This window comes from Mustela nigripes, chromosome 4 (genome assembly GCF_022355385.1).
Source record: "Mustela nigripes isolate SB6536 chromosome 4, MUSNIG.SB6536, whole genome shotgun sequence".
In the NCBI taxonomy this organism is placed as follows: Eukaryota; Metazoa; Chordata; class Mammalia; order Carnivora; family Mustelidae; genus Mustela; species Mustela nigripes.
The window spans coordinates 94,321,049-94,334,242 of NC_081560.1; the positions used below are offsets into that span (position 1 = coordinate 94,321,049).

Consider the following 13,194-nt stretch of genomic DNA (forward strand, 5'->3'; position numbering starts at 1 on the left):
GAAGGGAGGCTGGGGCTGCAACCAGGACCCAGAGCCCTGCCCGCTGTGGGACTGATCACTGGTCTTGTAGGGGACCTGATGAGCAGGATGGCAGGGAGCCCGTCACCCCATCCCCCTCCCCAGGGGCACCCCTGGGTCTGCAGCTCGGGGGACACCCGAAATTGGGCCGTGTGGCACAAGACGAATGTTCCATAGGCCTGAGCCTCAGGAAAGAACCCACAAGGCACTGGGGTCAGGCCACTGCATTCCCAACTAAAGGGACCACAGTCCAGGCTAAAAGACACGACGTGTGGCTCTCCCAGCATGGCGTCGGAGCCACAGGTCAGATCGCTCACACGGGCTTCCAGGAAAAGGGATGTTGGGCAAACGTCTGCACCCATGTCTCATGGCGGGCAGAGCATGGAGGACCACCTGGCAGGCGTACAGAAGGACCCGGCTCCGGGGGCAGTGAGGACATGCGAGCCCCAGGCAGGAAGGCAGAGGGAGGACGCTGACAGCAAGCCCCCAACACCACAGCACACCCTTCTGGGCGGCTGTGACCGCAGGACCATGCAAGGACTCTGAGGCTCCTGCTCTGTGACCTTGGGCAGGCACCTCGGGCTCCTTATTCATGAAATGGGCTGCTAGGTGCAGCAAGCCCTCTGCAGCGGCATGTGGGGCAGAGCAGGGCCGGCGAGGAGCAAATACATCATTAGCATCTGCGATTCCCGCGTGTTCTCTGGCAAACCAGGATGGAGCAGACCTGCCTAACAAGACTCACGCCCTGGGCAGTGTCCCCATGTCAGCAGGGAGGGGCCTGCCCCTAGCGATGGGCTGGCGTGGGCACCAGTCGTTCAGGTGGACGGGAGCCAATGCTGGTGCTGTGCCCCCATATCCCACCACTGTGGGCAAAGGGCGGACACCTCCCCCTCTCCACCCCTGCCCCACAGCCCTCCTTCCAGTCCCACCAGCACACTCCACCCCTCCTGCTCCAGGACCTTTGCACATGCTCTACAGGTCTGAAACACTCCCCACCCACTTAGGCCAGCCTCACCTGGTTAGCTTCTACTAATCCTAGACCTCTCCACTCACATGTTGCTTTCCCAGCAAAGCAACCCCTGATCCCTGGTCCAGCTGACATATCCTGCAAGGGCCCAGATCTCAGCCGTACAAACACAACTGACGGCAGGCATTCCTGTCCATGCTCTGTGCCCCCGCCACGAAGACCCGCAAGGGTGCTGACTCCCACATTCCGCTCATCCTCTGGGGACACATCCTGTCCCCAGGAGCAGGCGGAGAGCGCAGCGTGCCGAGGAAGGAGGGAATAAGCCAACCACTAACTTCACCACGCCCAACAGATGATCCAGCCGTGGTAGAGCTAGAGCTACTGCTTCTGTGTTTTGGTACTAAGTACGTAGTACCTACTTAGCTTTCTCCTTAGGATAACAAAACCCAACGTACCAGGCTTGAGCAGACTCATCACCTAAAAGAGTAGCAGAGTGGAAGGTAGTAAGTATGTCCTCCTTGGCAACGTCATCACACAGGGGATCGATGACATTGGGGGAAAGAGACTGTCCCCCGCAGACCCGTGTGGGGAAGCACAGATCTCAGAGACCAAAGAAGGCTCTGGAACAGCACAGCTCCCCAGACCGGTCCGATGTGCGTTCTGCTCCCAGACGGGGTCCCCCACTAACAGTGTGCCCACCGCCCCGCGAGTCAAGCATGACCACCCTGTGCACAGACTCACAGGAGCATCCCCGTCCCCAAAGACAGGGACCTGAGGCAGGGTGTCCGCGGCCAGGCGGGCCTCTGAGCCCACGGGGGAGCTCACCCTTGCTCCCGCTCACACGGAAGGGAGGGCGGCACCAGGGGCTAGAGACGAAAGGTTGCCTGCACCCCTGCTTCCCGCCTCCTCTCACCCTCTCTGGCTCTTGAGGATAGACCAAAGAAAGCCCCCCCGCACGGTGGGAAGCGCAGGGAGGCCGCCAGGGTCCGCGGAGCCCAGGCCTGGGTGCTGCACCCCGCCGGGCTGACTGACGGGCCCTGAAACTCGTGGCAGGAACAGTTTCGTAAAAAAGAACAAAAGGGACAATTGCGTAACTGAAGCCAGATTTACAAGGAAGCAGGGCTCGCGGGCTGTGGCGGGGCAGGGAGCAGGCCGGCTGTGCCCTCGGGAAGGAGGCACCCGCGGAAGCACGCCACGTGGGCAAACGGAAAAATAAATGAAAAGCCTTTTTCAAAGGCCACCACCGGCCATGTTCGGCTCCACACCTGAAGGTCACGTCACTCACTCACGGCCCTGCAGGCAGGCTGCAGGGGTCACAGGCTTTTCACTCCGAGGCCCGGGTCCAACGCCAGTCCTGCAGTTCCCCGGGCTGCCCGACCTTGGAGAGACTGAGGCAGCCCTCCGTGACTCAGTTTCCTCCTCTGGAAAGTGGAGGGTCGGCGGGATTCGGTAAGGAAGTACGCGTAGGGACTAGGAACAGCAGCTGACCAAACACGAGCTCTAAATAAACATGAGACACGCATTCGGGCGCCAGGCAGGGGGGGCGGGGGACATTGACCCCACGAGGCAGCACCTGCGGGAGTCCACACGAACACAGTGGCCAGCACAACCACGGCACCATCCGTCCCAGCAGAGGAGCAAGGCTCTAACAAGCAACCTGCCCAAAGCCAGCCAGACAGACACACAGCCAGACGCACAGCCAGACAGACACTTCTCCCTTCCAGAAGGAGGCAGCCAGAAACAAAGTCATTATCAGGAGCGCCCACCTTGAACTTCCCTTAACGCTCTCGACCCCTAGCCGCAGCTCCTGTGACCTCTCTAGGACAGACATACCAGGCTCACGCTAGGAAATGACAACAGCGTCCCTTGGTCCCCATGCTCCTCTACGAGAAGCAAGGTCGTGCTCAGTCTGAGATTTTATCTGTGGATATTTGTCACCAAGGACTCAGAGTTCTGGGGTGCATGAGCTGGTCTGCACCACACAGACGCAGGACGCCGGGAAAGGCCCGTGGCAGGGAGGAAGGAGGCCCCTGGGGCGGGGCGGGGGTGAGGAACCCAGGGTGGGGAACCAAGCTCTCACCCACGTCTGGGCTCCCCAGCAGGGGCAGCCCAGGAAGCAGCTGCCACAGTCCCACGTGCAACTTTTACAGCCCCTTTGCTGCAGAGCAAGGACATGAGCAAACGGAGGAGGGGCGTCAGGGACCGACCCCGTGCCAAGAGCACGCGGCAGCCCGCGGTGGGGGCCCCACAGAGCCCTCCGGGTGGAACTTACCGTGCTGCTGAGGGGCCGGCTGTGGCTTCTCCTTCCTTCCAGAAGCAGCTCCCTCCCACCACCTCACCCCTTCCCTGCGTGGAGTCCTGTGCCCTCCCCGAGCGCGTGGCCGAGGCGGGTGGCGGGGCCGAGAGCAGGTGGGACAGCGCCCGCCCCACCAGGGCTGGGGAGGTCACAAGGGCAGCGGTGCCCGAGCCGGCAGGCACGCCCAGCCCACAGCGGCAGCACGCATGCCTGCTCGCAGGGCACAGACACCGCTGCCCGGCCCAGGGCTGGCCCTTCCAAGGCCCCACAGGGCCCACGGCCAGCAGGACAGGCCTCACCAGGCGGGGGCCCTGTCCTCAGGAACCAACACCCGCCCCCTACCTAGGGGTGGTCGACACAGGGACACAACGAGGGGTCTCCTGTGTCCAAGGAACCCCCCACCACCACCTGGAGACCAACCCACCGCGGACTGACTGCTGGGTGGACAGGTCGCCGGCCAGCACCCTGAATCCGACAGGTACCAGTGCCCGCCCTACTCACTCCCACCACGTTCCTCTGCCCCTTACCATGCTCACGAAACCACAAAGCAAACACAAAAACAAGGTCAAAGTGCGTCACTGGACCAGAAGAGGAGTGGGCTCGCTCCTAACACACATGCCCCTTGGGCTCCAAGTCTCCCAGAGGCCAAAGCAGAGAGAGAGAGAGAGAAGAGCTGGACAGATGTCAGGTGGTGCGACAGGCTCCGGCCTATCTGAGGCTGGAGGGACCAAGGTCACGTGCCACTCGGAGTCAGGAGCGGAAGGGCCCATAGCACAAGGCCGTCCCCCACCACCACGGTCTACACTGGCAACCGGCCGGATTTCACTGTCAAACATCCAGTCCCATTCCTTACACTCAGAGGGACACCCACGTGGGCTCACAGACAAGGATGCCCCACACACGCAGATGCTTTCATTTTAATCACTTCATCACGAGAACATATCTCCTAATTAAAAGGATAGGGGGAGGGCGTGGTGGGTCGCGCTGGGCCCCCACAATCCTGTCCCCGACACCAGGGCTGGGGGCCCTGCTGCCGAGGGCGTCACTGGGGTCTCCTTCCTGCCCCAACGTGCGGGGAGCCCTGGAGCCCACGGCCGGGGTCTCTGTTTCGGGTGGCCTAGCTCCTGTGGGATGGTGGGGCATCCCGAGGGACAGCGTGGGGCAGCCCTCCCTTCACCTGTCTGGTCAGCAGACCAGAGACAGACTGCACTTCTCACTCCTGGAGCACCTGTCCCAGCCCTGCCCCAGGGCACAGGCCTCCCACCACGGACGGCCCCATGGGGGAGCCGGCTCTGAGCCTATGAGACCCTCAAAGGCTGACAAGTGTAGACCAAGAGGGAGGCCCCCCCTCCCCACCCAGATGTCCCAGGGTGCAGGGCTCACGGTCCTGGGAAGGGGGCCCAATGCGCCCACTGTGCAGCCCAGCAGAGACAATCTAGGACCATAGCTTCCCCACAGCAAGAAGGGCACCATAGGGGTCCCCAGGATGACCATCCTGGTGCATCTGACTGCTGGCAGGTGGACCGGGTCAGTCCCTCAGCCCCGTCTGTCCTCACACATGCCCAGGACGACCCAGTGGGCATCCTGCCCAGCCAGCGTCGGACACACGTGCTCTATCCGAACCAGGCCCCACTACTCGGGACCACCTGGCACGCTGAGCCCCACAGTTCCCAGCGGGGCTGGGTGACAGGCCTGGAAGTGCAACAGAATAGCACAGTGGTGACAGCAGCACACAGCGGTGACAGCAGCGTCCCTGATGGGCTGTGGGATGGGAGCGCCATCCAACAGCAGAAAGGGTGGGCCTTCCAGACTGGAGCCGGGCCAGGAGGAGCCAGGAGTGCCTGGGGAGGACTGGCCTCGAGGCCAAGAGAAGTGGGGGTCCTGCGGTCGGGGGTCCGGGAGCCCGAAGCCGGTCAGAGCGTTTCTGGGACAGGAGGAGCCCTGCAGGGGTGTCCGAGGAGGGGTGACAGGATCAAATGTGTTCTTAAGGTGGGTTCGTGGCAGCTGCACCAAGATTGACCAAAGGCGGGCGCATGCGCTGTGGACTGGAATGACGGTGGGGAGGGGGAGCCACTCCGTCAGGCGTGGGGTGCACGCGTCCCCCACGTGCGAGGACAGTGACAGTGTCAGGCAGGGCAGAGGACGCTAGCACCACAGAGCCTGGCGCGCACGGCAAGCCAGGGCCATGCTCCAGAACGCCCACGGACACTGCACCTCTGGAATCCTCCGTGCCCAGCTGCCCGTGGGAGCAGTTGCAGAACATGACCCAACACAGAAACCTCAGGTGAGATCCTGCTCCCTGGCATCAGGTCTGCCCTCGATAAGCACCCGCTTTATTAGCAGGTCCTCTTCTCGCCACGGAGCTGTCCATGGAGCTGTCCACGGAGCTGTCCACGGAGGCCAGGGGGCAAGGGAAGGAGTGCAGCAGCTGCTGAGGCCGGGCAGGGGTGCTGGGCACCAAGAGTATCAGAGCGAGTACCTGGTCCCACTGCTGAGGAGGGACATGGTGCAGAGACAGAGTGGGGGGTCCACGGACCTGCACCGTGGCAGCACATGGGCAAGCCACATACAGCACAGCCCACCGGACATGGCCCACAGGACAGGCCCACAGCACATGACCCATTGGATAGAGTCCACAGGGAACAGCCCACAGGACATGGCTCACAGGACACGGCCCACTGGAAACAGTCCATGATCCACAGGACAGAGCCCACTGGACACAGCCATGACTCTGAGGACACAGTCCACTGGGCTCTATCACCACCCACAATGGTGCCTCTGCCGCTCTCTGGTCACTTCAGCATGAGGACCCGGGAAAGCGCCTTCGGCAGGAGAAACCGGGCTCCAACCCCAACTCATCTCCTCAGACAGGACATCCTGGCGACACTGGCACAGCTTGTCCCCTCGGGTCCTCCCCTGTGAGCAGGGGAAGACATTCAGTCGTGGCAGTCCTGAGCCCCGAGCGAGCTCCTGGGAGCCCGGCCACAGACAAGCCCGCCCCGAAACACCCTGCCAGCTGTTCTAACCATACGGCTCCCACACTAAGGAGACTCCATTCGGGTTATCCTCCGACAGTTAAGAGCTGGACACAACACCAAAAGGATGACACGGTGCTGGACCCAAAACACATAAAACCAGGGAAGAAGTGTCCTGGGACCGACCGTATCCACAGAGCCTACCCCAAATAGCGCCACCCTACCGACCGCGTGCGGAACGGGACGCACTGGACAGCATTCACATGCACTCATAGCTCCTCCCCGAGATGCTGTCTCCTTCCCTGTGAGGAAATAACGCTCCTGGCACCTGCCTGACCTGGCCTGACCAAGGTCACAGGGCTCATCGGTGAAAGCCATGGCTACCCTGGGGTCTGAGGCCAGCTGTCCCTGCTGAGGGACCCACAGGGGCACACCAACGGGACACTCGCCGGGACCTCTGCCCATGCACAGCACAGCTTCACCAGCCCCGGGAGTCCCCCACCCCCCGGTTTTCTGGACTCTGGAGTTTCAACCCAGGAACACCGAATGAATGGGCCACTGGCCGGGTTTAGACCTGCAATGCCTCCTACACAAGCCGGTCTCTCTTCTCTCCTTTCTACGGTCCGGGAGGCTGGACGTCCAGCATGGGCTGGGTCTGAAAGTTTATGATATAGCACAATAAAATTCCCAAATTTTCTCCCACAACTTTCCACAGCCACGTGCCGGCAAGTTTTGAGCTGGAGCGTGATTTCCCATGTGCCTGAACTTTGTTTGGGCCCCGATGTCTGTCTCCCGCAGAAGGGGCTTTGATAAACATCCTACAGTCTACAACGCCTCAGCATCCTTACTGGCTGCCTCGGGATAGCCACCGGCAAGCGCAATTTGCTTTGGGACTCATGGGGAGCACTCCCTGAAGCCGGTCTCCTGGAACGCATGCTGTAGCCTCCGGGACCTCACACACCTGTGACAGAGGGGACAGAGGTCCACAAGGCGAGGAGCGGACCAGAATGGAATTGCCCTGGCAAGCCTGAAGAGGGATCCGGGGTGCCGGAAGAGGGAAGACCGTGTCCCCAGGAGCGGGAAAGGCAGAAGAGGGACGTGCCTCGGGGCTCCTGTGGATGCATCCCTGCATCAGAGGTTGGGGCAGAGGTCAAGTGCCTCCAGGATGCTAAATCCCTGACGAGAGAGACAGCAGGGACCACCCGAGCGGCTGGGACGCACACGGACAGCACCTGCAGCTCCGGTGTCTTCCCTAAATGCACGTGTGAGGACCGAGATGTTGGCCCGCCGTGGCTCCGGGTCCCCCTGCTCCTTCCTGGCTTTGCCTCTCCCTGCAGCAAGTGTGGGCTGACTGAGTCTGCCCAGATGGCCCGAGGGCCCCCGGTGTGGGGTGGAAATGGTCTCCTGCTCAGAAGGGTACCTGGGCCCCTGCACAAGAGGCCATCTCCCCTTTCTGACTGCCGGTTAAAAAGGTGGGGAAAACAGTGTGCGCGAGAAACGTAATGTGCTGGGGGAGACCTACAAAAATGCAAAACATCAGAGCAGGACAAGGAGGAGCAAAGCGTGGGGGGCGGGGTCAGGTGCCAAGGAAGGTCCTCCACGAGGACCTCCAGCGCAGCTCAGGCCAGCGCTGTAGCAGGGGTCGTGGGAGTAAGACTGGGCATCAGGGAGCCTGCAGGTTAGACCCGGCAACCCCCACGATGCCTCCCGGAACAGCCGACCTCAAGCCCCACCTTTCCCAGCACTTACCACACCCCCGAACCCCATAAATGACAGAGCCAAACAACACAGAGGGACAGATCTGCAACGAGGGCTGGTGGGAAGTGTGAGACTGAGTGCGGGGTCATGTGCGGGACAGCAAGGACTGCGCTCCAGGAACGACAGACGCGGGGCTCCGGGCGCGCGGTCGGTTGAGCACTCGACACTTGGTTTCGTGAGACTGAGTCCCACCACGGGTTCTGCACTCAACGTGGAGCCTGCCTGAGGTTCTCCCTTCCCTCTGCCCCTCCCGCCCTCTCTAAAAAAGAGAAAGAAAAGGCAGATTCGTGTCAAATGCAACTGGTGGGGGAGTCTTGGTTGGAGCCACAGTGAGAGCCTCCAGAGGTTTGCTGTTTGGGCTGGAATCCTGTCTTGCCCTCTAGGAACCAAATGAACGAGATCACATCTTGGGGTGAAGATCCAGTCGTGTCACAACTGATCCCCCGGTGTTTCCATCTGTCATCTTCTGAGGACCCGCCACACTGTTTTCTCAAGTGGCCGCACCTGCCTGCGTTCCCACCAACAGTGCAGGGGGCTCCCCTTTCTCCGCATCCTCACCGGCACCTGCCATTTCTTGCCTCTGACACTCGCCTTCTGACAGGTGGGAGGTCCCAGCTCCTCGTGGTCGGGATTTGCACTTCCCTGACGATGAGTCATGTCGCACATCTTCTCCTATCTCGTCCCCCACTCTGGGTGTCTTCTTAGGGAAAACATGTATTCCGGTCATTGGCCCATTTTTTAATGAAATTATTTGGTTTTTTTGGTGTTGAGCTGTTCTTTGTATGTTTTGGACATGAACCTCTTATTAGACGCAGCAAAACACTCATGTGAAAACCCAGATACAGCCCTATGTTTCTTGCAGCACCCTGTACATCAGCTGAGATGCGGAGCGCCCCCGATGGATAAGCAGATAGAGAGTCCTGCCACTTGTGGCGACACGGACAGACCTAGAGGGTATTACGCTGAGCGAAACGACTCAGACAAAGAAAGACAAACACCGCAGGACCTCATTTACACGAGGAATCTAAAAAACAAAACAAACACACAAACAAAAAGCAGAAGTAGACCCGTAAGTACAGAGAAGACCCAAAGGGAGGGGGCAGAGGGGACGGGCAAAAGGGCGCAGGGGAGGGGGAGTCCGAGGCTTCCAGCAATGGAGCGAACAAGTCCCAGGATAAAGGCCACAAAACAGGGAATGCAGTCAGTGGTGAGGTGACAGTGACCACAGTCATCACGGCGAGCACGGCGCACATAACGCAGAGACCCGCTATGTCACTCTACACCTGAAACCAATAGGACACGGCACGTCGATGACTCTATTTCCGTAAGAAAGAGAATTTAAATTGTTTAAATAAATAAAGTCATCCCGGCTGCTCTACTGGCTGGACACCCGTGTCGGTCTAGAACGCTGATGCCTGCCACCCACTGCCCCCGGTCGGGCGCTTGCACATGCGCCTCCAATCCTGCCCCCATCCTCTGTCACCCTGCACGTGGGTGGACATGGACATGTGGACGGGACATGGACTGGGCACCCACTATGTCCGCTCCCAAGCCTGTTCTGGCCAGAGGCACTGGTGGCCGTCACCTCACAGCTGAAGATAGCGCACAAGCCGACACCACGTGAGCCTAAGACGCCAGAGATCTGCTGTGGCTCGGAAGGCAGGTCCGTGTCTTGGGACGGCGCAGCCCCAAAGACCTGCTCCTCCCCACCCCACAGGACGGCTGCAGGACGGGGCAAACCCAGAGCACAGCTGCGGACGGCCATCCCATTAAGGTTTCACAACACTCTGAGGCGGCCACACGGGGAATTTTAGCTGGTTCGCTGTGGGCACACAGTCTGCCAAAGTAGAACAGGGGAACCCCAGCCCCGAGACCAATGGACATGGCCGTCCGTTTCAGATGTAAGCAAACGTAAAAGCAAGTATGGCTTAGGATCCCACAAGTCCATATTTCGATTTAACAACCACCTATAAATCCTGAACTTTCTATTAATTTTTATCTTTTTAAGAATTCTTTGTCAGAGAGACAGGGGGAGCACAAGCAGGGGGAGCAGCAGGCAGATGGAGAAGCTGGCTCCCTGCTGAGCAGAGAGCCCGATGCGGAGCTCGATCCCAGGACCCCGGGATCATGACCTGAGCTGAAGGCAGACACTTAAGGACTGGGCCAGACAGCCCAAATCTCAAACTATTTAAAAAGACAAGCTGACTGAGAAGCAGGTGGACAGCATGTGACACGTGACTGTCACCATCCTAGGGAGAATGACACAGGGTCACGGCAGCACGGGGCCACACTGTGTCCAGCCCAGGGCAGCCGCAGCGCCGTCCTCCCACGGCCGCGTGGCATCCTACTGGACTGGGACCCTCCCATCCCCACTTTGCCAAGACAGAGTAGAGGACCAGGCTGGACACGATGGGGCACACAGCTAGTGTGCCCGGCAGGGCTCGGGCTCGCGTCCCAGAGCACCACAGTGGATGACCTCTCCCCCATTCCCTGGCACCCAAAACGCCACAGGAACGGCCCATCACAGGCTCACGGGGAGGCGGCGAACATGGGCTGGGGTCCACGCTCTCTGATGGGCAAGTCAGGGGTAAAGGGAGTTCTTAGGCACTGACGTGGCAACGAAGCAGCCTGAGGACCCACAGTCAACACCTTATCAGTGCGCTCGAGTCTTGCTGTCGTGGGTCCTGGGATTCTCACCGTCACTGTGCATGCTGGCCGGGCATCTCCCTGAGCTTAGAGCACTAGACTCACCCATGCGTACGTGGTACCAAGCACAGCCGTGCAAAGCTGTGTGTCCCTGCACACGCCTCGGGAAGGACAGTGGTTCACGGGGAGTGGGTCTGCCTCAGCTGCGCATGTGCCCGGCGGGTCCCACGTGTGTCCGTGAGAGATCACGGATGCACAGGGACGGCGGATTGGGGGTGACCCACACGTTTTAGCAAGGTCGCAGATGTGCACACACAAAACCCCCACATAAGGAGGCTGGACGGCTCCTGAATCGATAGGAACCTGTCAATCATTCATCTCAGGTTCACGCAAGAAACCTCGGGAAAACCTCCCCATTCTAACGCCCCCCCCGCCCCCCACCGGAGCACACGAAACTGCCACTGTAATGTTTCATAAAGAATCACAACCACAGTCCAGTCTGGTAGTATTTTTAAGCGTGTGACCCATCTCTGTATGCGGAGGACGCCTGACGCTCTTGGAGGGCGCTAACCCTTGGGGCCCTTCCTCCTTGCTTGACGAAGGTCAAGACACCTTCTCTTCCAGCACTCCCGCCCCCAGTGGGGAGGCAGAAATGAAGCAAACACCTCCGTCCAGAAAACACTGTGTGTTTGGACTCAGCAGGTTTTCAGCCAAACACATCACCCTGTGGACTGGTCTCTCCAGATGTCCACCATCCATCCAGAACGCCACAGGGAAGACACTCGGGCAAGCCTGGGCCATCAGCTCATGGAAAACCCGGGAACCGCTGGCAGGCTGGTCATAAGCCCTGAGCTCCGTGCTCCCACTTTACCGGCATCCGGACCTAGCTCCAAAGTCCGGATGTCCCCGGCTCCCCGCCGCCCACCGCGTCCCTGCCCGGACTATTGCGGCATGAGCCCCACACACCACATGGCCCCTCTGTAAACACGTCAGCAGGCCTCCTTGGAAGAGAAACCACGTTCTAAAATGACACCAACACAATACCAGTACCATGAACGGGGGGGATTCCTTAATACCCCCATATCGCGACTCCATGGTCAAATTTCCCTGTTTTACAAGTTTGAGTTTTTTTTGTCTTTTTTTTTTTTTTTTTTACAGTCAGATTGTTGGGATTAAGTTCCAGATAGAGTCTGACGGTGTTTATCTGACATCTCTTCCGTTCCAAAGCCACAGAGATCCTTCCTCCTCCCGCAGCGTACCTGGAGATGACCGACACGCTCTCCGCCCCGTGCCCCCGGGACTCGCTGACCCCTTGGAACGCGTCCACGGGGCCCAGGCCCCATGCCTCCTGGAAGCCGTGGATGGGTCTGCACTCAGGGTGGTTCTGGTCTGATTTCTGGCCTCCCATGAGGGCTACACGCACAGCCAACTTCCCCAAAGGAGGCATGTGACTCGACCAGCTTCCTTCTGCGACCCAGGAGGTTACAGAGGGTCACGGTCGTTCGGTTACTTACAGTCTGCAGTTTGGCACATTTTAACTCTTTCCCTTTCTTGGCATTTGCCGGCCAGAACTCCTCCTTACTCGGAACTTTCCCTCTTCGTCTATTTTTAACCCTGAGGACAGGTTGTGTAAGAGAAGGAGGTCAAAAGCTTGTTTCTCTTTATTTACTGATTTTTCAGGATGAGTCGTTCCCTAACCCTAACCCTCAAAGGCAATGAATGAAGTTTCGGATCTGGATTGAGTTTTTGTTTTTATTTATTTTTTTGTCGTTATTAAGTAGGTGCTTCATTTAAAGTCTGGTGCAGAGATCAGAAAGCGATGTCTGAGCCCAAAATCACAAAGCGGACAGTCCTCACAACGGGACTCGGGCCCGTATCTGCACTGGTTCTCAACCATCTACCATCCAAGACCCCACTCAGTTCCGAGGACGGGCACCGTGCTTGCCACCCCGCGGGACACACTGGCGCAGGGCCAGCATGGGGACGGTGCCTGGTCACCGCTGCCACCCAAAGTGGAAGGAGCCCAGGCAGCCCCACGGGACTTTCCTTATTCTCTCTGTATGGGGGGCCCTCCAGATAGGGACACGGTTTCTGCCAAGGACAAAACTCCCTTTTCTTTTACAGCATTGTTGCCTTTAAAAAAAATCTTTTATTTATTTATTTATTTATCTGAGATGGAGAGAGAGAGAGAGTACAAACACGGCAGAGGGGTAGAGGGAAAGGGGGAAGCAGGCCCCCAATGAGCAAGGAGCCCGATGCAGGACTCGATCCCAGGCCCCTGAGATCACGACCTGAGCTGAAGGCAGAGGCTGCACCGACCAAGCCCTACCAGGTACCCTTGCAGAATTGTTTCCTGATGCTTGAGGGAAAATAAATGTGGCTAACAAGGCTGCTCTAAGTGTCCCCAGGGAGAGGAGGAGGACTTGAGCTCAGTGACGAGGCTGGAATGGGCCTGGCTTCTGATGTTCAGGACCCAATGCCCCACTGCCTGGCTGGCTTCTGCCTACGTGCAGGGTGCGCCTCGAACGGATGGG

General features: G+C 59.3%; 1 protein-coding gene across 8 annotated transcripts in view; it reads right to left on the reverse strand.

Moving 5' to 3' along the window:
* The window catches only part of TNS3 (tensin 3), a 200,746-nt gene that overhangs the window by 109,484 nt on the left and 78,068 nt on the right, over positions 1 to 13,194 (reverse strand). Inside the window, exon 1 of one of the 8 annotated variants that reach the window (XM_059397162.1) lies at positions 11,920 to 12,195. The exons of 6 other annotated variants lie outside the window; for them this stretch is intronic. In XM_059397162.1, coding sequence (XP_059253145.1) covers positions 11,920 to 12,003 — 84 coding nt within the window. In that variant the 5' untranslated portion in view covers positions 12,004 to 12,195. Of the gene's footprint in view, positions 1 to 3,257; positions 3,338 to 11,919; positions 12,196 to 13,194 lie in introns of those variants that run through there. One more of the 8 variants, XM_059397164.1, reaches the window with a different exon arrangement.